Source organism: Sarcophilus harrisii, chromosome 3 (assembly GCF_902635505.1).
Source record: "Sarcophilus harrisii chromosome 3, mSarHar1.11, whole genome shotgun sequence".
Lineage (NCBI taxonomy): Eukaryota > Metazoa > Chordata > Mammalia > Dasyuromorphia > Dasyuridae > Sarcophilus > Sarcophilus harrisii.
In genome coordinates, this window is record NC_045428.1 from 205917314 (window position 1) to 205943620 (window position 26307).

General features: G+C 34.7%; 1 protein-coding gene across 1 annotated transcript in view; it reads left to right on the top strand.

Annotated features, from left to right (window-relative positions):
* Nucleotides 1-227: 227 nt before the first annotated feature.
* ANOS1 (anosmin 1) overlaps nucleotides 228-26307 on the top strand; it is a 230743-nt gene continuing 204663 nt past the window's right edge. The window contains exon 1 of the mRNA XM_003765590.3: nucleotides 228-598. Coding sequence (XP_003765638.1) covers nucleotides 389-598 — 210 coding nt within the window. The 5' untranslated portion in view covers nucleotides 228-388. The remainder of the gene's footprint in view (nucleotides 599-26307) is intronic.

Here is a 26307-nt window from a genome sequence, read left to right on the forward strand (position 1 = left end):
GGAGGAGGTGGGTAACTTTTTGCCAGTCCCTCCTTCACTTTTTTCCTTGCCCCTTTGCTTCCAGCTCGTAAGACCTGCCCAGGGACGGACAGCCCGGCCTCAACTGTCACTCACATTTCTTCCAGCCAATGGCACCGTCGCCTGTCACCCTCACCCCACCCCCTCCTGGGAGTGAGGGGAGGGGTGTGTGATGGGGAGGGGAGATCTGAGGAGAGTGGGGAGGGGGAGGGCGGGGGGTGAACAGAGTTGAATGATTGAACTTTCTTTTTTAGTTTCTGCAGCAGTGAGGTTCCCCTCGTAGTCCAGCACCAGACGGGTGCATAGGAGCTTATCCAGGCGTCTCTTGCTCCTTGTACTCCCCTTGTTTCCCCTCCCCACACACAAAGCGATGGTGTTAAAGGATCCAGGCGTGTTTCTGACCCTTTTCCTATGGATTACGGCTTCCTGGGGCTGTCTGGCTACAGCTGCGGGGCTTGGTGCTGCAGCCCGCAAGCAGGACGAGACTCTTTCTGCTGTCAGTGTTTACAGAGCCAGATGCACCTCCAGGTGCCTTAGCCTGCAGATCACTCGAATCTCAGCCTTCTTCAAGCATTTTCAGGTATGGTTTAAAAAAAAAAAAATTCACTGCATAAAAACGACTATCCTTCTCCATCTCTACCTACAGCTCCCCGGGAAACACTTTGTCCCAGTGCTGTCTGTCCTCTGGTCTGTCACTCGCACTCCTGTGGATTTCTCAGCTTTGAAAGACTGGGGCGCGGGGGTGCGCTGTGAAACCATGTATATTAGGTGGGAGCTGAAGCTTACCAAGCTTCTTCCAAAACTTCTAGGCAAAGAAGATCGACCGCCTGCCGGAATCCTCCTTTTTTCAGGGTTAATATCCGAAAGTGCGGGTGGCTGGCTTCCCTCACCTCACCTTCATTTTGGTCGTCCATTTACCCTACAGGGAGCCCAGGTGGCATCTTTGGGTTGGCTTATTTGCTTGTGAATTTAAAACTAACTCGCTCCCAACCCCTCCGTGAGACAGATTGGAGATGGGGATGTACAACTGGCTAGTGATCTTTCCGTATTGTTTCTTGGAATAGTTTCCCCAAACTATTAGCGCAGTTAGCCAAACTCCCAGGGGTAGCTGCCTGTGTGGTTATTAGAGGCGGCATTGTTAGGAGGTGAGTCAGGGAGGTAGAACAGGCTGTGGCGGAGGTACCTGGGCTTCTCCCTAGCAAGAAGAGGCACGAGAACCGTCATCCTCGCCTCCCTGCAGGTGCCCGACTGGGACCGGCCCCCGCCCTTCTTTTGGCCTCTTTAGAATCCCTTTGACATTCCGCGCGGGGCAAAATACAGATACCGGGAAGCAGATCGCGGCGCCCATCAAACGCCTGGGGAACAGTTGTTTTTAGCAATTAGCATGCACGAGTGTGTGTGTCTGTCCAGCTCCGGAGCCTTAAAGCTTTAGTCTCAAACTAATAAATGGGATGAGGCACGGAGTGAGAGAAGAAAGGGTAATGGGGGAGGGGTGGGAAGTTCTTAGGTGGAGGTTGTGCTCCCTCTATACAAAGTCTGGATGGATCTCCGGGGAAGTAGCGCGGTGTATCAGGAACAATATTGGGTTTAGACTTGGGTTCAACCATTGTCTGTTATTTTTTTACCTGTGTGACCTTGAGCTAGTCTCTTAGCTCCAGTTGACTTTTTTGTCGAATGAAAGGAAGGGTTGGACTAGATGATCATCCAGTTGTAAGACTATAATCCTGTGATTTACAATCAATCATGCTGGGCACACAGTACTAGGCGCTGGCGATACAACTACTAGAGAGAAGAAAGTCCTCCTCAACTTGAGCCTATGATTCACTAGCCAGTGTTTATTTACATCTAAGACTAACGTAGCATATTGTCTTTCTTCGTCTATGCCTTTTCATCGCTTCTTCTCTGTCTTGGTCTTGTCTTGTCTGTTCTGTGTCTCTGTCTGTATCTGTGTCTCCTTGTCTCTCTTTCTGTCTTCTGTCTGTGTGTGTGTGTGTGTGTGTGTGTCTATGTCTGTCCGTGTTTATTTTTCTGTTTTTGCCATTGAATCGCGCAGTTTTTGTCTCTGTCTCTTCCTCTCCTTTTTTTTTCCTCTTTTCCTCCCTTCTTTAGGATATACCTGAGGAAAGGCAAGTGGTCAGCCTGAGCTACCTGCTGGAAGTGGGAGGGCGAGGACTAGAAGCACATATTAGGGTGTGCATTACCAGAGTGTCAGACCGAGGAAAACTTTGACCAGCTGGATCCAGAAGCAGTTCCCAGAGTCCCAGCTGAAATGTTGTTTTTAGGAAATCATTTATCCAAGCTCATTATTTTGCTGTCCTCCTCCTTTCATCTCCTCCCATTCCCCCTCCTTGTCTCACTTGCCCCATTTCACTTGAGATGCCCACCTGCTCTGTATGCAGAATTTCCCAATTGAGATAATGCTAGGATTTCCTCCAGAATGGAAAAGCCTGGAGATTGAAAGCTCTTTGGCCGGAGTGAATGAATGAATGAAAGAACAAACTAACGAAAGACTAACAAATTAGAGATCGCTTCCCCTCACCCCACCCCGCCAAAGACAAAGGTATAAAGTGGGCACTCTGAGAGTATCGTCGACTTTTGAAGTTCCTGAGAAATTTATTAGGGTTGTATTGAAAATAAGGGGAGCAGGACAGAGATTTTCCTTGGGACTCATTTAAATGATCATTAAATTAATCTGAGAGACCTAAATTTATAACAGCTAGTCAAAAAATAGGAATAGTTTCTCTCTCTCTCTCTCTCTCTCTCTCTCTCTCTCTCTCTCTCTCTCTCACACACACACACACACACACACACACACACACACACAAAGAGAGAGAGAGAGAGAGAGAGATTGTGTATTTAAAAAGACAAAGTTTTATTATCTTAGAGATTTCCTAGGAATTGACACTGAATATATGTTCAAAGGAAGAAAAAGAAAACAAACAAAAATAAAATCAAAGCTGTTTTAACCTCAAAGTGAAACTACACAGAAGTCCTCCTGAGTGCTAAACCCGGAGCTACCTTTTATCAAAATAGAAAATACTGCCCTAGAAATGAATGACTAGATGAGAAGATACTTCATCTTTGTGGTTTAGACAACAGCCATCTCCTCAGGGGAAAATGAAATTAAAAAAAAAATAAGTATTCCCCAGGATTGGTATCTTTTTTTTTTTTAATTGAATTGTCAGTTGTTGTAATTTATTTGTTTTACAGTTTCAGTGGCTAAAGAGCCAGTTTAGATCAAGCCAATTCCTAGTGAAAGGCTTTTTTTGTGGTTTCTTGGCATGATTTCTCTTCTGAAGTAAAACTGCTGACAGAATGCACATTGCCAAACAATAGTGATTACATTTTAATTAGCTGGGGTGAAATAAGCTGCAAATTACTCAGTTAGGACTTAATAACTGCTGTTTTTGTAATCAATTGCAAAGCCATTCTTGGAGTTTTAACCCTAACCTGGTAATGCCTATGTGATTTATCTAAATTACAGGGATTAAGCTCTTTTAAGATTGGAAAGGATGGTAGGGTAATCTTATAAAAAAGCTAAATTTCTTATTGTCTTTTATTGAAAGGGGGGGTTAAGGTATAGCATAAGTACTACTCAGTGTTTGTTATTTGTAATAAAGATTTCCTTTCCTTCAGGGTTTTACTACCTGATTCATCAAGAAAGGGGCCTTTTACCTGCTGGCTTAGTAGAAGTCTTTTTTTTTTTTTTTTTTTTTTTTGCCATTTTCTATACATAAACTGCTGGGGATTTTGAAGATGGAAACTTATTCTGTATGCAGGTGCATCCTGTTTCCAAGGGAGTAAACTATTTCCTAGAAAAGACTTTTATAAATGAGAAATATCTAACATTTCTTCCATATCAAAGAGATTTTATATTAGATTAAAAAATACCCTACTCCTGCATCCAATTTTTAGATGAGATGATTTTTTAAAACTCCAGTCTTTCACATATAAAAGCATATCTATCATCACACATTCAAAATATAATTACTGTTATTTTGGCCTTTAGCTGTGCAGCAAGCGTCTTTCATATTATCATCATCCTGTTCTCCATTTGCTTTGCTTTGCACTCATATTTTAACAACATAATACCAGTATGCTTATTTGCTCCATCTTTACTGAAAGGCAGAGCCTTTCATGTATGATCAAGCTATTGAGGCATACTATTGTTCTTAAGATTACACCTATGTTCTTGCTTCTTCTCTAGTATTAATGGACTGTGGTCTGAAAAATGAAATGATGTGGGGATCACTACCATTACTCTTCTCAACTTAAACTTTACTTTGCAAAGTACTTTCTTTATCCTCCTTTGAGTATGGAGTGCACTTAGGATCATCTCTGTTTTTATGTGTGCAGATGGTGAGGTTCAAACAAATGAAATGATTTGCCTAAGATTGCAGGGCAAGTAAATGATCAGGATAAGAGATCTCCAGTGCTATGCTAGGAACTCTCCTAGTGAAAGCTGAAAAGTGGATCTTATTCTATGGCCTAGGGAGAGGATTTTAATTCTAATCATCAGCACCCTATCTACATGCCCAAAGGAAGTCCTGGGAGAAGTAGATTTGAAGAAAAAAAAAAAGTTTGCTGATCAGAAACTAGGAATAAAGAGAGTGCCTGTTTCACTGCCAGGACTAAGGAAAGCTTAGGGAGAAAGGCTTGTAGAGAAATAGAATCTGCAATCCTGGCCCTCAGGTTCTAATATTTGATTAGTGTTTAGAGATACTTGCCTAATGGTACATTATTCACTCTATCATGCTGATGGGTTTGCTTAGGTAGCTTATTAGAGATCAGAGGATTTTCTTTTGCAATAATTGGAAGCTGTTTATTTTGGCAAAAGAAACTGCAATGGTGATTAGTTATTTCCACTTAAAGGGCCTGTGTCTTCTTTGACAAAAAGTAAACAAACAATTAGCTCATGAAGAACCTTCACAGTCACAAATTAGCCCCAGGCTCACAAAACTTCAAACTGGTGATTTTGTGGTGTGGACACACTCAGGAATGATGGATAAGAGTCAAATGTGGAACAAATCTTCAATTAGGTGCCCAAGACTTGACAAACATTCAGGGAGTCAAAAAGGAAGAAGAGAACCAAAATCTACCTTAGTTATTTCCTGGCTTCCATTCCTAGCTCTTTGGCTCACTTTTCAAAACACTCTTAATTTGACCCAAATTAAATTCTACACTGTGCAATATAAGTCTTCCTTTTAAAGTTACATGAATGCCCCACATCACAATTTTGAATATAGAATAGAACATTCAATGAATACATTTGTTAATTATGTCTATATACCAATTCATGAAAATGTAACTTAAGAAAAATTCTTTCTCTGAAGAACTTAAAGACCTAGAATTAATGTGTATCTTCTCAGTTTTGAGAACCTGTGTTAAAAAAATTATAAATTAGTCATTTTAAAAAAAAGTTTTTAAAAATAAATGAAAAAAGGGGCAACTAGGTGGCGAAGTGGATAGAACACCAGCCTTCAAGTCAGGAGGACCTTGGTTTAAATTTGGTCTCAGACACTTAACACTTCCTAGCTGTGTGACTCTGGTTAAGTCACTTAAGCCCAATTGCCTCAGGGAAAAAAAAAAAAAAAAAGAAAAAAGTTTATTTTATTTTTTTCCTATTTTTATTTATTTATTTGGCCAGGCAGTTAGGGTTAAAATGACTTGCCCAGGGTCACACAACTAGGAAGTGTTAAGTACTGGAGGCTGGATTTGAACTAAGATCCTCCTGACTCTTCTCTTCTGTAGTCAATGAAACTCTGAATTCCTTCAGCTCATCCTTTCCAGTCCTTTTATCTCTCCTGGTCATATTTCTTTAGACACGCCTATTTTATCATAGCCCTTCCAAAAATGTGTCACACAGAACTGAACACAACATTCAGAATGGAATTTTTTTTTTTTTCTGGATACTATAAAAGTTAAAAAGGACTTCCATATAATATTAGCTTAGAACAATGTTATCTATACATACATATTCAGCAACATCTAAAACTATAGTTAGTGAGATGCACATAGTGAAGCACTAAGTAGTAGCACATAGGCAAAAACTAGGCACTCTGGGAAAATGACATGACTATGATGATTCATAGTATACATTGTTGAGTATAATGTATCGAATTTTGCAGAGGTCAAGAAAGATGAAAAATGAAAAAATTTCCATCTGATTTAGCAAAAAGTTAGTAGTTGTTTCATAGAACTTTATCATCAGTCTAAATGTAGGCATATTTTTTCTACTTCATGATATAGAAAAGAAAAACCTACATTTGAACTCAAAAGACTTGAACTCAATTCTTACAGATATCTTGTGACTTTAGAAAAGTCATTTAGATTCCCTAGTTATGGATTTCTTTATCTATTAAATGTGTGAGCATCTTTCAATTCTAACAGTACAAACTTAAATCATCATTTTATAGATTAGAAAACAGAGGGCCAGAGAGTATGTCACTTTTCCAATCACGTACCTATTTAGAGACAAAGCCAGGAGTTGAATGTGAAATCAATTAGGGCAAGCAATGTGCTAGGTGATCAGGATACAAAGTCAGAATTTCAAACAGATAATGAGGAGTTCATACTTCTGTCTGAGCTTTTCTTCTATGTCCAGGATGCAAAATATTTAGGGATAAATATTTTCAAATATAAAATGAATATAAAGTGATTTTTTTGGAGGATGCTGGCAGTATTTATAATAAGGAAAGGCCTTTTATAAGTAGTCATATTTGAGTTGGCCCTTAATGGTAGCTGTTGGTACAAGGGTGAAGGTGAAGAAGGTGGCTTTGCAAAGCTAGCAGGAAGATACAGTATACAGGTTACAGAGGGGAGACCAGTTTGACTGGATCATAGGGTACATTAAGAAGATGTTAAGTAAGATCAATCAGAAAAAAGATGGATTGAAAATAGATTATGAAGGTCTTTAAATCCCAAATAGGACTTTATACTTTATACTAAAGGTAATATAGAATCAATGGATCTTCCTTATCAGGAGAGGGACATGTTTAGATTTAAGTCCTTTGATTTAGAACAATCACTTTAGCAGCTGTGTGGCAGAAGGATTGATGAGGTCAAAGGTGAGGAGACTGAATATAAGGTTGTAATGATAATTCTAGGTGGTATACTGCATGGCATGTCAGGTCTGGAGTCAGAAAGACTCTTGCTGAGTTTAAATTTGGCCTCTGACACTAGCTGTGTGAACCTGAACAAGTCATTCACATCTGTTTGCCCTACTTTCCTCATCTGTAAAATGATCTGGAGAAGGTAATGGCAACCACTCTAGTGGTTTCTAAGAAAATCCCAAATGGGGTCATGAAGAGTTGTTCAGAAGACTGAAAAATGACTAAACACTGATAGTTCAGGCAAGAGGTGATTAGGGTTGAAGCATGGATGGATTAGAATGAAGAGTTGAAATTGACTGAGAATGTGTAGTTGGTTGACCTGCCCTGACAGAAAAAGGAAAATTGGGAGAAGGGTTATATTTGGGAGGAAAGATATTTCTGTTTTGGGAATGTTGAGTTTGAGATGCTAAAGATGACCAGTAGGCAGAAATGTGAGAGTGGAGCTCAGAAGAGAATTGGGAACTAGTTTTGTAGAATTATTAGTCATCTTTGTGGAAATGACAGTTGAATCCATGGAAGCTAATGAAGTCATCTAGAGAGAACATAGAAAGAAGGGAAAAGAGAAGAATGCTCAGGACAGTTGTGAGATACATATATACTGAAAGCTTAGGATATCGATGATGATCCTGAGAAGGACTGATCAACTAGGAAAAGTGGGAAAGAATAGCATCAGGAAAGTCTACTGAGAAGAGAGTGTTTAGCAAGAGGAGCTAGTCAATGTATTAAATGTTACAGAGAGCTCAAGAATAGTGAGAACTGAGAAAAAGCCATTAGCTTTAGCAAATAAGTAGATCACTTACCAGTGATCTTATGGAAACTGATAAGTTTCCATAAAGTGATGAGGACAATAAGATTGCAGTGGCCTGAGAAAACTCATAAATTAGAGATAGTAAGCATAGACAGCTTTTTATAGACTGTGAAGGAAAGATATAGGGAGATAGCTTGAGAGGGATAGAAGTATAAAGTAAAAAGGCTTTATTATTTTGTTTGGTTTTGATAAGAATTCAGGAGATCTGAGCATATTATTAGGCAGTAAGGAAAGAGCCAGTGAATAAAGAGAGATTGAATTCTAGGAAGAGAGTTGAGAATGAATGAAAGATAAGCTTCATTTCAGGAAGAGATCAGAGGAATGAAATTAAGGACATCAGGAGAACAGATGGCATTGTCAAGGAGAAGGGCCACTTGTTCATTGAGGACTTCTAGAATAAAAGAAAAAAAAATGGGGAAAAATTTTAAGATCATTCAATGTATAAAATTGTGGAAAAAAGAAAGTTTGTGGCAGATGACCTGCATCTTTTTTTTTTTTTCCTTAGTGAAATATAAGATGAGATATTCCATTGAGAGAAAACAAAAGAGTTCATGTAGCTCATCTGAGAAGAGAGGAAAAAGCTAAGAACAGTTAATCTAGGTTTCCTCATACTTAGGCCAGTATTCTTTTCTCCATACCACACCATCTTTCTAAATCCCATTCCCCTCCTCCCCCCCAGGCAATTGAGGTTAAGTGACTTGCCCAGGGTCACACAGCTAAGAAGTGTTAAGTGTCTGAGATCACATTTGAACTCAGGTCCTTCTGACTTTAGGACAGCACTTTAGGTGCTGTGTTCACTGTACCACCTAGCTACCCCTCTACATCTAAATTTTAAAAACACAGGGCAAATTTTTGTTAGTTGTGTTCATAATATACCTATTGATAAGGAAATTCTTATTGGACTGGTAAATGTTATATTATTTGTCAAAGTGTCATTCATAATGTTATCCTACAGTAAGTCTATCCGTGAATTTTTTTTTTTTTTTCTATTTGGCTTTCTATGAAGAATCTTCAGTCTTAGATAAAGTACTTTGTAGGTCAACCTTCTGTCACTGACCAAACAATCCAAAAATATAATATTAATCTAAGATTAATAGAAAATTAGATTATCAAGTATCTATCATAAACTTTCCGAGGTCAACAAATTTAAATTTAAATGACTTATAGCTGTCATTCTTTTGAATTATCTGCATGATTGTTGGTGTGGATAATTGAAATTATTTATCATAGAAGTCAAGGATATTATAAAATAGTATCTCCTATTTATCACCAACAGCAAGAAAATAGTAAGATTGGAAAATAAGAAATGAAGCTGTAAAATAGGACTGAATTATTTCCAGCTGTATGTTAAGAATTGCTCTATGAGAAAATATCCCTAAAGACCAAAGTAGAATTATTTAACTCGTCAGTATTCCTCCATCTACTCTATCAGCTATAATTCAGAATGCTGTTCTACAATAAAGTGCAAAGAATTGAAACTTATGGTTACTTACGGTTGTGAAATGAAAGGGATGATTTACAAAACAAGGTCACAGGTGGCAGATGCATAGAAGTTAGTTATATAAACACATACCCACAGATAACTAGATTGGAACTATAGGAGTGCGGATAGACAATGGATGAATAGCGTATATCCTACAAGACTACAATGAGACAACGTGGAGACTGAAAACTTGGTGTTATGAATCAATGGGTCAGATATTTGGGTAGAGATAAAAACGAGGAGTGTGGAGTTGTTGATTCTGGTGTTTAAGGGATCTAAATTCTCATTGCAATGAACAACATCTCAATATCCATTTGCAATGAATTATGTTACAATTAGAGAATGTTTGGTTTCCCACAAAGGCCTGAAGAAATAGTTGGAACTTAAAGTGGATTTATGGGGAGAAGGACCTTAACCACAGCACTCCATGGTGTGTTTCAGATGTCTGCAAGGTTAGCCTGTCACTGCTTTTGTTTATACATCAGGATGCTTCTATGTTAGTTATACCTCTCTTCTCTTAACTTAACAAACACACATTCTATGACTGTAGAAAATTTTTGCAGAATTTCATGCATGGCTTCAGAATATGGGGGATATATTTTCATGTGATGTGGAGACAAATTTAACCAGATAAATTTGTTGTGGGTGACCTAGGCCACTGGTAAATACAGATTATACAGAAAGGAAAAACAAAGCACTATTAAGCTGAGTTTTTGTGGCTCACCCTAACCTAATTTGGCCAAAGAACATGACTTGGGATGTTAGATCAGCCTAAAGCTTAAAAAAATATGCAAACAATTGCAATGAAGTAACAAAGCAATTCTCCATTCTTAGTGGGTCATCAGAATTCATTAGCTTCAATCATTTGGAGCCCAAGAGTAAATGAAAAATAAAAATAAAAAAAATTCTTCAAGGAAAATAAGTCCATGTATGCTATGTAATAAGAAAAGCTCAATGGTACTGCCAGGCCAGACTGGAATTTATAATTAAGTTTGGAATTAAATTTAAGGTTGAGTAGTTACAGTAGTAGTCACTCTGCTATTTTTTTTTTTACCTTCTAAAATTTAAATTAAAACCCAGCAAACTTTTTCATTTCAGAAAGGAAGTAAGGAAATAAGCATTTTTATTTATTGGACTGGTGAATTTTATATTATTTGTCATGGTGTCATTTAGAAATGTTATTTAACAATAAGTCTGTCTGTGGCTCTTTTGCTATATGACAAATCTTCAATCTTAGATAAAGTACTTCGTAGGTCATTCTAGATAGTAATCAGTAAATAAGTACAACTGCAACGTATTGACAAACTTTTGGGATTTCCAGAGAACATTGCCAATTCTTTCTTCATGATGATTGGAATCCCAATTCATGGGGTGCTTCAGTGTGCACATTCATGACACTCTGACTGTGGCCAGAGGGGAGAGACACACACTTGGTCTGGAACAAGTGTGGAAGTGCAACCCAAACCAGATTAAAATATAATTGGGAAATATTTGAGAAAATAACAAAAAATTATAAAGCTTAAATAACATTATATTTTAAAAGGCATCTAGGTGGCACAGTGGATAGAAGAATGGACCTGAAGTCAAGAAGACTTATCTTCTGAGTTCAAATGTGGCCTCAAACATTTATTAGTTGTGTGACCCTAGCCAAGTCACGTAATCCTGTTTGCCCTTCACTTCCTCATTTGGCAATATTTTTGCCTAGAAACTCCAAAAAAGGATACCAAAGAGTCTGACATGGCTAAAAAACTGAATAAAAATTTCATTTTCCCAGTGAAGTCAGAAAATAGTGGAATATATTTACATTTTAAAATGATTCTTCTAATTTTTAGCAGTTTCAAAAATGATTTGTTATTTCCTTAATATATGTATATATATATATAATATAATATATATGCTAATATAATAGTGTATTTTGTCTTTTTTTTTATTTCCCCAAACTAAATTAGAGTTAACTAAATATGTTAAAGATAGCTAGGTGGCACAATAGATAAAGCACTGGTCAGGAAGATAGGATGCTGACTTCAAATTCTTCTCTCTGATGCATACCAGCTCTGAAAACCTAGACAAGTTATTAAACTTTTCTCAGTTTCTATTTCCTCATCTATAAAATGGTGATTATAACCTAAAATAATTTTTGAGCCTCAAACAAGACAACATATGTAAAGTGCTATGTGAGCCTGAAAGTACTATATTTATTATTAATAATATTATATATATTGATGTTAATAGCTTTGCTACGTAGTGATGAAAAAGATCACACACAGATTTCCTTTTTTTGTTGTATATTCCTGTGTGACTTATCATGTGTATCAATTCAATTCTTATTTTAAAGTTATACTATGGAAGTCTTTTTTAAAGTTGTCATTTGTGTAGTCCAGGGATATCAAACTCAAATAGAAAGAGGTGTGAGAAGTGGGGGGAACATTGACAATAGCTCATACAGAGGGATTATCTTGAGCTGCATAATGACTTAGCTTTAAAATGTTGTTGTTGTTGTCTTTTCAGTTGTATAAGAATCTGTGACCACATTTGGTTCATTTTAGACCAAATGTGTGTCTGTCAACTCTGGCTTCAGCCAGAGAGTGTCATAAGTATGCTACATTTAAGTATTTAATGAATTGGGACTCCAAGCATCATGAAAGAAGGATTGATAAACTTTGAATCTGGGAATACCAAAATTTTTTCAATACTTTGCAGTCATATTTCATCACTAGCTACTGTCCAGAATGTAGCATAGTTATAGTCTTTGCAAATAATGTACTTGATCTTATTATTTTTTTTTATAGCTCATGATTCTTCACAACATCTCCCTGGGCTATGTGAGCCAAATAGGGAATTCTAAGAGGGAGTTATTCGCAACTTGGCAAGACTAGGCAAATAGTGGCACAATAAAAAACAGAATCAGAGCCTTCTAATCTCTAAATCAATAGCTTGTCCCTGTAAGGAACAAGTTTATATCCTTTTAAAATGTACATTTATTAACTATTGCTCTGCTTTTTTGGGGGGAAGCAAATTTTTATTTTTGCCACTTAAATTCTACTTCTATAATTATTAATATCCTAGAGTACTCCCCCCAACTCCCAATCTGGTTTGTAACATAGATGTAACCCTTGACTTCTCTCTCTCATTCCTCTATATTCAGTCATCCAACAGTTGTCAAGTTCTGTCTTTCCTACTTCTTAACATCTTAACTTAACATCTTTCTATCTTATTAACATCTCTGATATATTCCTCCTTCTTTCTCTGGCACTGCAACCACCTTAGTGCAAACTTCCCACCGCCTTGTTAAACTATGCAATAGCAGGGTGTCTCTCTTTCATCCTTTCACTCAACTGCCAATATGATATTGATCTGGCTATGTAGCTTTCCTTTTCCCTTTTCCCATGCCACATTTGATATACTAGAGAAATAAACTCTACTGATTCCCTAATATCTACATAATCAAATATAAAAATCTCAATTTGTCTTCTAAATCCCTCCATAATCCAATTCCTTCTTAACTTTTTAGTCTTCCTACCCTTCCTCTTCACATATTCTGCTGTTCTGCATTAGTTTCCATGATTTTCTCTTACTCCATGTCTTTACTGAGAGTTTTTATAAGCTCTGAAATTTCCAAGTCCTGGAATTCTCTCCTTCCTCACCTCTACCTCCAGTCTCAGTTACTTTCACCTTCTGCAAGCCTTTTTTTTTTAACCTCAGTACCTTTCCTTTGAGACTGTCCCCAGTTTATCCTGTATATATCTTGTTTTGTACATTATTGTTTGCATATTTACTTTCCCATTAGATTGTGAGTTACTTGAAAGCAGGGGATCTGTCTTTCTGTCTGTCTGTGTATCTATCTATCTATCTATCCATCCACACACTTACCTAACTACCTATCTATCTATCCATTCATCCATCCATTAATTTATTTTTGCTTTTCTTTGTATCCTCAACACTTAGGACATTAGTTGGTGTATAATTGTTCATCCTTTGTTTTTGAAGAAGACCAATGACATCATGGGTGATGACTTTTGAGGGAACTGGATTAAAATGAAACTGAGTTTCACAGTCCTCAGCCTCATTTTCTTTTCCAAAGACATCAAAGTCCAGTGGCAAGATATAAGATATATGGCATCTTTGATATCAGATTAAACACTAAGTGTTCCATTGAAGTGTTCCTTTACTGGCACGTAGTAGGTATTTAATAAATGTTAATTTTCCTGATTCCACTAAATATTTTTTCAATCAATAGACCAGTAAGTCTCTACTAAGTCCTATAGTGTTAGGCACTGAGGATAATAAAGAAGGAAAGAAAAAGTGAACCATTTGATAACTTAAAAGTGTTTATATTCTCTACGGGGAGCCTACAGGAGCTTATGTGACCTGTCAAGGCAACTAGGGGGATGATAGGATGTTATGTATGATGAACAATGAGAAGTACAGTTTATCTGGATAGAAAAAATCAAGACAGGGAATAATAGATAAGTACCCTGTGAAGGTTGGTCCTATTTGGGTTACAAAGGGTTTTAAAAAACAGAGGATTTTGTATTTAATCCTAGAGATAATAATGAGACCTTGGTGTTTACAGAGGAGGGGGGAAAGAGTAGTAGTCTTACCCAGACACTAATAATGTGATAAGAGTCGAATTTCCACAAGTATAGTTAAATTATATGTATCTTCAGAGAGGTGAATGAGTTATGTAACATTTTATAATTAAGCCATTGTAGGCAATCAGAATTTTTATTTTTGAATGTACACAACTTAATTCTCCTTCAGAACAAGAAAGTTCAAAATTATATAAATTCAAAGTACCACTGATGAGCTTTCAAATTTGGGTCATTTGATAGTGAGTTCTTCATTATTTCTGGCTATTTGAAGTTTCAAAGACCTGAATTAGAAGAATAAAAAAGAATAATTCAAAGTAATTACAAACACTTCTTTGGTCAAGTTAATCACTTATACAACAAATAAATGAAAAAGAAAGCAAATAAGATTCAGGTTATATAAAATTTTAGACTTATTTTTATATATACATATATATTTATAATTTATACTTTGTTCAATGCTGCATAAAATTATAACTTATTGATAATCCATATGTTTTAAATTAATTATCTTGTTTGGGAGCTAACTCTTCTTCCTCAAACTTATCATCACAAATGCAGAATATATACATAAAAATAGGCTATACTTAGGTAGATTACTAGTTTTGGTTGGTAGGTTATTGACATCTAAAAAAAAGATGATTCCTGAAAATCCAAATATGAATGAATAGATTGAGACTTCTAAGTTAGAAGGATTACTTCTGTTAGAATAATAATTATTGGATCAATTAAAATGGATCATATGCTAAAACTATGACCTAGTTTAAAAATAAAAGTTTTCCTTTCATTTGTACCTGAGATTTTGTTATACTATTTTTTGAAAGTGAATAATGGGGAAGTAGACTTGGAATAAGAAACATAAGTAGAATAATATATATTTGAATAAATGAATATAAATACCAATTATAAGGAGAAATAGCACTCATTTATTAAAATAGGCATTCTATTGTCATACTGTGATATTATGAAGCTTTGAACTTATGACACTTAAAAAAGAAGTAAGGTGACCTATTTGAAATGTATTATCTTATGTCATTATGATGAAAGAAGATGGACTTTTAAAAATAGACTATCTGATAGTTTTCATTTCATTTAAAAATATCTTAAAATTTTCCATGAATTGAATGAAAATATTATAATTCTTAAATAAATATGTTCTGAGAATAAGTGAGGAAAAATATAAGAAAAAATTCCACAATTTACATGTTGTCTTGTTATTTATATTCAGGGATTCAGAGAAGTTACATTTTCCTTGCATGCTCCAAAAATTGAAAGGAGAAAAAGTTTATGCTGAAATTTAATTGGGAACAAGGTTTTATTTCTGATCCTTAGTGGAATTGAAGCAGCTGTGCTGTTATTTAATTTATCACTTGGTAATATTTTTTAAAATGTATTTTATTGCTAAAATATTGGAAATTCAGGCTTAGATACTGTACTTGTATCACATAAAAGTTTCCTCATAATTTTTATTTCTTATATGTTGTCTTATATTGTATACGTTGTCTTCCCACAATTTACTTTAGAATTTTAAGTTAAACTTTGATGTGTTCTGGAAGGGATTTTTGGGGCAGGGGGACAAAAAAATCTAAGATTTTTAATCCATTATGAAAATAATCTTGATTTCCTTTGAGGCAAAAAAAGTTTTTAATTTTGTAGCTAATCTATGTTTCTAAAATTGACTATTTTTGCAAAGTAAATAATTTCCTGTAAGTTATTTCTCTTTATTTTTCTGTCTTTGTCCCTTTGTGTGTTGTGTGCCTGTGTTTTTTCTCTGTTTCTTCCTCTCTCTCTCTTCCTCTCTCTCTCTGTCTCTGTCTCTATCTCTCTCTTCTCTCTCTCTCTCTCTCTCTCTCTCTCTCTCTCTCTCTCTCTTTGTCTCTCTCTCTCTCTCTCTCTCTCTCTCTCTCTCTCTCTCTCTCTCCCCTATCCCTCCGTTTTCTCTCTCTTTCTCCTCCCCACTTTGTCTTTTGGTCCAACTTAATTCATCATATATTCTCAAGTGATCTTTTAGTTTTTTTTTTAAGTGCTATTGCTTGAAGTTAATATTTTTAAAAATTTAGAATCATGATTTATAAGATATAGCATCTTATAAGTCAAGGTATAATAGATTGTAAGGTGTTCTATTTCTGTTTAATTATTCAGCACTTGGCAATGGATAACACATAAATCAATGCTTTGAAAAATGTATTATACATTAAAGTAAGGTGTTCATAAAAATGACATTTGAGTAAGTCAATTAAAGAAAAATGTTTTCTGGCCTTTTCATTTTTTCCCCCATCTTTACAAGTCATTGTTCCTTCATATGAAATAAAATAAAGATTAAAACATAGAACTAAGACAAGGAAGTGACAGTGTGCAGATGAAATTTTCTTTTAGAGGAAATTCAGTTCAATCATTTTAACAAGGACTTAGTTCTATTACATTCATTGCACTGTGCCAGGTGCCACGAAGGGAGAAAAGATGACTATGACACTTTTCTATTCAAATGGAGATTGCCATCTAACAGTCAATGTAGGCACTGATAGGATTGATTGAACAGAATCAGTAAACTTCTCTCACTAAGACAAAATATAAATTGTATTATGATATCATTAAAGTAGGAATAATTTGATATGCTAATGCTATCAATGTTTCATTAAAAAAAGCTCTAGAAAGTTGTCAGTTACATACTAAGGGCAACTGAATGTTAATTAATTTTAGTTATTTTCCAAATTATAATTCCCTAAATATAAACTATACCAGGCATTACTATGTCTTCTGCATGTGGCTTATTATGAAAAGAAAACAACTTCATCAATAAATTTGAGAAAAATAACAGAATAATTTAAAGATGACTCTTAAGTTTGTTCTCTTAGTTTCCTCAACCTCTCTGCCTTCGTAGAACTACTGACACCTTTCTCTTTATTCTTAATTATCATAAGGAAAGGGACACTGGGATTGGACTTTTGATTTGAATTTTTTTGGAGAACTCCTTAATAAGGAAATTGCCTCTACCTTAGCATGCTGTCTCTCTCTTTTTCTGTCTGTTTCTCTTTGGCTGCCACCCATCTCCCCAGGATAAATGACTATACTAGGGTTTCATGGTCAGCATGAGTAGAAATAGGACATAAACCTAATCTTCTTGTCTTAGAAACTGGCTCTCTAACCACTTTGTTATACTTCTCTGAGATTATTATGAGACGCCCCTAAACAAAGGTCTCAGATCCTTTGATTTATGGATGAAATATCACATAAAATCTCTTGGGTTTGAGAAGACCTTCAGTCATTAAGTTGTTCTGAAGAGGGTCACTTTAAATAATATCATAATTTTCATAATTCATATTTGATAGAGTAGTTTCAACAGCATCCTATTTGCTTGTGTCTCTTTGTGAGATTATTTTTCAATCAATCAAATATTTATTAAGTTCTACTATGTTCCAGGCAAGTTGCTAAATCCTGAGGATAGAAAAAGAGGCAAAAAAGATAATTCCTGAATTCAAAGAACTACCATTCTAAAGGGGAAAATAGACTATAAACAAGTATATACAAACAAATTACATACAGAATAAATAGGATATAATTAACAGAGGAAAGAATCTAGAATTTAGGAGGGATTGTGAAAGGCTTTTTTTTTTAGAAGGTGGTATTTTAGTTGGGATTGAAGCTAATGAAGCAAGTAGGTAGAGATTAAGATCATTTCAGAAATGGGAAACGAGAGGGAAAATCCTGGGGAATCTAGAGATGAAATGTATTTCTTCCAGTATTTTTCCATTTGTCTCCCTATTTTCTTTACAAAGTCTTCTTTGACATTTAAAATCCTTTACCACTTGACTCCACACTACCTTTCTGCAGTTATTAAACATTATCCTTCACCCATTCTGTGCTTCAGCCAAACTGGCTATGTTACTATCCTCAGAAGATATTCCATCTTTTATCTCTACCTTTTCATAAGCTATTCCTAGATATCTGAAACATACTCTCCTTTTTTCTATGCTTGTTAGAATCCCTTGGTACCTTTAAAGCTAAGTTCAAGTGCTAAATATACAAATAAAAACAGATATACATATGCATATTTTTCTGTAATAGAATTTGTTTCTTGATGATCAGGTTTATTTTACTTTTTTTTTTCTTTGTATCACCAGCCTCCTAGCATAGTATCTGGCCCATAGTAAGCTCCTAATAAATGCTTATTGGCTGATTGATTGATAAGGATAATTTGGATTAATTTTCTGTTAATTGTACTTTAAATGTAATGTCTTAACATACATTAAGCCTTAACTAATTGAGATACATATGCTGTCAAGCTTTTGTTCACTTACAGTGTTTGAATTAGGCCCTTCTATGGTTTTAGCATATCAATGAGTTATCTCACTATTCAGAAGAATTTTTTTTTAAATTTTACCAACCTGGACATTTCAAATCTGGGCATTTACATGTATATTTTATCCTCCAGATCACTTAAAATTTGTTCAATGAATTATAAAACAAAGCTGTGACTGGAAGGGGTTGGAGGACCTTTAGCAGATTATCAAGGAAAATTAATGTACTTTTTTCTTTGGTAAATGTTAATATTACAAAAATCAGTTATATGACTGCCGCTTTGCCTTCAGATCTATGTATGGACTTGGGGATAGATAAAATGACATACAAAGAGATTCTCTCAGATCTATAATACTAAGTAGCTTTGAATTTTGAAATTCATGGTCCTATCATGTATATACTTGGAATTAGATTCAGTATTTTTTTAAAGTCTACTTTATTTGTTCCTGTAGTTCAGCTCAACTTGACAAATATTTATTGTGTCCACTCTGCGTGATTCTGTGTTAGGTATTTGGGGGTGTTATGAATCTTGTCAGGGATCTTTTAGTCTAGAGGGGAGACAAAACACCTGTTTGTAAAATAAATCACAATGGAAAATAAAATGTTTTAAGCTTATAAGAGAATGCTTTGTGAGATTTGATGAGGGAAAGATAATTTCTCATGAAGAACATCAGGATGGAATTCATGGAAGAAATGGCATTTGAGCACGATTTTGAAAGTTATAGCCTAGGGGAAAGGACATTGGAATTGCTAGCAGTTAGAAGAGCTAGGTTTGAATCCTGATATGTCTTTTACTTTCATTGCTTTAAGCAAGCAATTTCTTTTCTTTTCTTTCCTTTTTTTTTTTTGCAACTTCTTTTCTTTAGGCCTCAGTTTCCCAATCTATAGAGTAAAGGTTTAAAATAAATGATCTCTACAATCGTTTTTTCAACTCTAAAATCCTATAAAATGGATGAAGAAGAGTTGGATAGGTGGGTACTACATTCAAGCAGATGTAGTGATTTTACAAGAGAAAGAGCATCTTCACAGATACTTAAGTTGAACTTAAGAAATCAATCATTCCCCTAGTATTTATTAAGCACTTACTGTGTGTCAGGCACCATGTGAGATATAAGTACAAAGAAGGAAACAATTTCTACACAAGATGAGAGTTGAGAAGAGCAATGAGGAAGACAAGAAAATACATTTGAAAAGATGTGCAGCATAAATATAGTGAGTAAATACAAATACAAATGTATATATAGATACATGTCAGCATCTGAAATCCTCATTTTAATTTGTACTGAAGACTATCTTTTAGTCATTGTTTCAACTTGATTTACAAATAAAGGCATATGAAAAGTAGGAAAAAAAGACAAATGTAGCAGGGTATTTTTAACATAATTAAAAATTGACTTTAATATTATTCACAACAAATTTATGGCATATAATCACATATGGAAAGTTAACATGGCCAAATGAATGGAAAGTTTACTACAGTCAGAAGACCTAGATTCAAATTCTTTCTCTGACACATATTGGTTTTATGATTTGGGAAACACACAGCTTTCAGAGCTCTAGGGAATTCTTTAACGCTATAAATTGCTGAACAAGTACCAATCTGCTTTTGGTAGAGGGACTTCATTTATTTGGAGTTTTTTGTTGTTGTTCAGTTATAATCATGCCTGACTCTTCATGACTACGTTTAGGATTTTCTTGGCAAAGATACTAGAATGATTTGTCATTTCCTTCTCCAGCCCATTTGACACATGAGGAAAATAAAGCAAATAGGGTTAAGTGACTTACTTAGACAAATATAGCTAATAGTATCTGAGTATCAAGTTGAAAGAATGGGATAAAGAAAGTCCAGAAGAGGGGCCTATGTGAGATTTTAGACCAGAGAAAACTCCAAGTAAGGAGCAACTAAGTCTAGTAGATAGAGTGCTGAGCTTGAAGTCAGAAAAACTTATCTTCCTGATTCAAATGTGGACTCAGACATTTACTAGCTATGTGACTACTATGAAATCTCTCAAATCTATCCCCTTCTCTTTTTCCCCATTCCTACTACTTTAGTACAGAACTTCATAACAAACTTTCTTAACTATTGCAGTTACCTCCTTAAATGTCTTTCTACCTCTATTTTTGCCCTTCTTAACTTCAATCTTTATATTCTTGCGATAATAATATTTTTTAAATGTATAGATGAAGGGGTCATGAAAATTTTCAGGTTCTTCCTAGCAAAGTTCAAGCTTATTTTCTAGTCTTTTAAAGTCCTCAGTGAATTGACCTATATTATACAGCTATTCTTATAAAATAGGAAACTCTTCCTGTGGAAATTTGTGTTTCTTGAATATAAAGCATCTCAACAAAAGACCTACAATTTAATATGTAGAATTCCATATAAATGGCAGCCTATATATATTTGACTTAGTAGATAAACTGTAGAGAGATAGCAGAAACACCAAGAAATCTGAACCCGGGCCTTCCTAATTAGGAGCAATAAGACCCTGCTTCACATGGTCTCTTTCCATTTTCCCAGTCTTTTCTTAAATATTACTTCCCTCCAAAATCTATCATCATCCAGGATGTGATCCCTAAGCTCTTGATTATTCAGTTTGTAATGGTTATCACTCCCAGATTTCAAAAAGCACTTTGTTTTGAAATTGGAATGCATTTATGTCATTTTGTCTATTATAACTCTTTTTATTGGTGTCTCATCCCTCTATTAGATTGTAAGTTCCTTGACAACAGAAATCTGGTTTATAAAGCAGATCAGAGACTGTTTCCCAATATAGAAAGTAATACATTGCATTTAGTAGATAATTTTAGACATATTTGCCCATTTGTTACAGTGCACATTATATTATAATCTTTTAATGGAATCACAGTAACTGTTGAGGTCAATAGATCTTTATCACTTACTTTCTTTGATCATTTATTTCTCAGTATTGTATTTTCATCTTATTCTCCATGGTAATTTCGGAATGATTCTGACCTTGTTACATTCATCTTTTTTTCTCCTTCAGCGCTCTGATTTATATTTTCTCTATAACAACCTATTAGGTTCAGAGTTTCTCATTGAAACTGATATAGAAGGGGAAAGTAACACAACAGAAACATATAGGAAAATCTCATCTTCTTAGATCTATAGTAAATAAATTCCTGTAAAACATAATTCTTTGAGTTTAAAGAAAGACATATTTTTGAAGCCAAGTTTTACCTCAGATTTAGAGGCAGAATGGATGTTGCAGTGGGTAGATTCTGGAGGTTCTGGAGATTGAATCTAGTACTACCTGTACCATCAAGTGGCTTTGTGTCCTTGAGAAAGATAATTAATATCTCTCATCTACCCAGTGAGGATAATTATTCCTGCCCTGTCTACTTCAAAGAATTGTGATGAACATCAAACTATGGGATTATGCATAGTGCATGAGGAAAACATTTTGAAAACTATTAAACATTATACTATTATTATGTGCTATTATGGGAAACTTTATAGTCCCTATAATCCAATTTATTTTAGCCATTATGATTTACATTATAATTGCTATGTTCTGGTGTATATATGTGTGTGTTCATGTATGTATAGATATATATGCATTACATACATATATGTGTGTTTATGTGCATAAATATAAAGTAAATAAATACAAATAAACATGTATATAAGTCAACATCTGAAATCCTCATTTTAATTTGTACCAAAGAACATTTGTCTTTAAAACTAGGGGAAAAAGTCAAATATAACAGGCCACTTTTATCATATGATTTACAAGTTGACTTTACAAAGACAACAAATTCATGGCATGTAATTATACCTGGAGAGCTAATATGGCCAAGTGGATAGAAAGCTGACTACAGAGTCAGAAGAATTAGATTCAAATCCTGTTACTGACATATATTATTTGTGTGCATGTGTGTATATGTATATATATGCCTATATGTGTGTACATATAGACATATATGTGTCTGTGTGCATACATGCACATTTGTATTGAGTCACAATGAGAGGTGCCCATTTTATTCCTTGTTTACAGATGAGGAGTTTTGGCTCCAGGAAGTTAAATAACTTGCCTCGAGAATTATACTGCAAGTGTCTGATGCTAGATTTTAACCCATCTTCCTTACATTGTTTAGCACTTTATATGCTACTATTCTGTCCTATCATTTTTAAGTGGAACATTAAGGATAAAAATGTTAACTCTTTTGAAGACTGAATCACCCACCCTCTATCCACTATTCTTAGAGATCTGAGACACCATAGTAGAGTATAGTCACAATGGTGTCAAACTCAGACAGAAAAGTGTTCTTGGGGCTATATAGTGATTTTAAAAATTACAGATTAGCAAAATCTGTTTTTTATTTTTTGTAAACATTTCCCAATAACATTTTAATTTGATTCCTGTTTCACATGTTTGTTTTGTGTTCACTTGCAGAACACTGGAAGCTACTCAAAGGCAAGACACTTCCCGGTCACGGTAGAGCATATGATACTGTATTTAAGAGTCAGGAGGACCTCGGTTCAAAAAATATTCCATATGCTAGCTGTGTGATCCTTTACAAGGAAATTATAATATTAGCTAACATTTATATTTTGCTTTAAGGTTTACAAAGTGTGTCACATGTATTAACCCTTCTCTATCTCATTTTCTTAATTTATAAAATGAGGGGAATCAGACTCAATGACCACTACAATCTCTCCCAGCTCTGAATCTGAATATTCAAATCTCTGAAATCTTGTCTTCTTAAATGATGCTTTGAATATATATATTCAGTTTTAGTCTTGTGTAGACATATTTTTGGAAAGAAGGGATAATTAAGATGGGCTGTAAATGATTTGTTATATTTCAATTAAGTTTAATTATATTAAATGAATATTTATTAAGGATATTCTTTGTACAAAGCACAATGCTAGGACCTTGGGGAAAATAAAAAGTTTAGGTAAGACCTGAGCTCCACTTAATGGAGCTTACACTCTAGTGAAGATATGACATGTACATGTACACAACAGGTACACAGATAATTGTAGAAAGATAATTGTTAGAAACATGCAAAGTAGATATTATGTGATGTGTAAGGGTGTTGTGACATATCTGAGAAAGATTTCTGAAGGAGGTGGAACTTGAGATGGAACTTGAGTTGGACTTTAAAAGATGGTTCAGAATTCAATAGCTTAAAATAAAGAGAGCCACACCAAATATAATGAATGGCATGAATAAAGACAGACTGTCTTCAGGTTATCTTCATTCAAGTAATAAACAGTAATAAAAATATATTTCCCCTTTGCCTATTGTCATTTGATATAATAGAGTGAAGATTAAGGTATATTTTTATTGGAATTTTCATCAAGACCCTACACTAGAAAGTAATACTTTACAATACCACCCATAACCCATCAAATAAATATATGATATTGGAGATGGGAAAAATGGGATAATAGAAAAAAATATATTTTTTTTAATTTTTGGAAGAAAATTATTTTTCTCCTAAATTAACTCAGGATATTTTAAATATGGATGGAAATATTTGAAAAATTTATAAGAAATTATTTTTGTCTGTTCTGTGACAGAAAAGTGGCAGTATATAGCACAGTTATTGCAGAGCTCTCCTTTGACCTGGGAATATTGGGTTCTTCTGATATATATTCACTTATGGGCAAGTAATTTAAAGTCTCAATACTCTAGGTAATTCCCTAAGACCCTAAGTTTTGAGAAGATCTGTACCTACATTGGTAGAGGGAATTTACTCATTTGGGTGTTCCTCATGCCAATTAAATCCAGAGTCTATCTCTTACTTATAATTATATATATATATATGTATATATATATATATATTTTAATATAAAAAGTAGACTTATATGTGTGTGATTGTATGTGCTCTGCCAATGTCCAGCAACCTTCTCATCCTGAAAGATCCCTCTATTCTTGTAGCCCTTTCCTTTGATTGGTTATTTCCTCTCAGAACCTGCATTTTAAAGGATTCTTAGTAATGTTTTCTCTTTCACTTCTCTGTGGACCCTGCCTTTCTGTTTCTGACATACCAACTTTCTTCTCTAACACATCTCTTTTCCCTCCATTTCAAATTTCTTTTTAACTATTTTCCCTCATTAGGATGTAAATTCCTTGAGGGCAAGTATGGGAACTGGCCTTTTTGCTTCTATTTGTCTATTTTGATCCCCAGTGTTTAGTGAAATAACTGGCACATAGTAAATGCTCATTGGTCATACATGATATACAACATATACAAAAACATATGTGTACACATACACAACCATTTATATAAAGTCAGTTCTATGTACATGGTTGTATGTCCATATGAACACACACACACACACAACTTGACAAATCACTGGAAAAAATTTATCTCTGTTGATTTAATAAAGTTGTAGTCTGGCTGACATATCTTAAATACATCTTATTTTGAAATTTCATGTATGTGTACATGTGTTGAAAGCCTATTGAACCAGTGATTGTCCCATTTAGCTCTGAACACTTTACAAACTAGAGGACACCTGGGGCTTAGGGACCTAGGCGAGCTTTCCAAATATAACTAGGGCTCTATGTTTTCAGAACTGTTTCCTAGGAATCTGTCTCCAGCTATATGATGTGTTTCCAACTGGTTCCCTGGCTTCCCTTTCTAGTTCTAGGCACTTGGCCTTGGCACCCCTACCACTCAGAGCTGTAGGAACTTGGCTTTTTATAAACGACCTGATAATCGTACCTTGATCTTAGTTACTCTAAGCCTGACCTTCCTGAAAGTAGGGAATTTCCCTAGCAGGTGCTGATTTCATAGCTCTCTTTACTATAGCATCCAGAGGTACACCTTCCCTATAAGCCTCAAGGGCTTTTTACCTTGAAGCACTCTATGGTCTAGCTTTACAAACTACATCAAAGCATTTAAGATTATATCAAATTATTAGTAAAAGATTTTTTTTAATCTTTTAATCTGTAATCATTTACACTTGTGGTTGTCAGCAAGAATTCTGCATTGTTGTAAAGAATTTACCTTTTCTTTTCATATTGTATTTTCATTGACTAGATGGCAGACTTGATATCAGCCTTGACTTTCTGAGCCTAATTTTTGAGGGTAAAATAAAGAATTTCCAAAGGTAATATCTCTGGCTGCTAGGTTAAATTTTACTACTCCCATGTATACAGATTCTTTTTTTCTTTTTCATAGTTTTCACACCTTTTTTTCTCTGTCCAGCCTCCTTTTTGTCCACCTTTCTGCTCATGCAATAATTGTCCCCTTAATATTGTATAAAGAGTTTGTCTCTCTGTCACACAACACAAAATTAGACCTTCTAGCCATGAATAAGTGAAAGGTAAAATTCTTAAATTGAAAATTTGTCTCATGTAATCAGAAATTTAATTACTGATTCAGCTATGTCTTGTTTGAGTCAGAGGTTGAGCTGCATTAGGATGTTACAATCCTGGGGATAGTTATTGCTTGAATTCATTCTATTTTTCAAAGTTCTTTCTAATGCTGAAAGCAGAGATATAGTTGTACCATAATCTAATATTTCAACAGTGTAAGTGATTTTATATGATAACAAGTGGCAAAATAAAAATAAAGTGGCAGGAATGGTTTTGAGAATAACTATGACATTCTGATGATGTAAGATTATTTCATTTATTTTTATTTATATTTCTTTGAGGGGTGAGGTAATTGGGGTTATATGACTTGTCCAGAGTCACACAGATGATAAGTATTACGTGTCTGAGTCCATATTTGAACTCAGGTCCTCCTGAGTTCAGGTTTGGTATCCTATCTACTATGCCATCTAGTTGCCCCAGATTAGTTCCTTTAAAAAGTAAGAATACTTCAAGGAGTGAGTAAAGAGAAAATTGAATTTAGCAAGGAGGTAAAAGACTGTTCTACAGCAATTATCTGAATTTCTGAGTCCCTGTTGTAGCTTTTATTAATTTCTCAAAGTATTTTTATGGTCTTTATAATTATATTTTTCTATAAAATAAAAATTACATCCAAATATTTGGCTTTTGGATGGATCTCTCAATA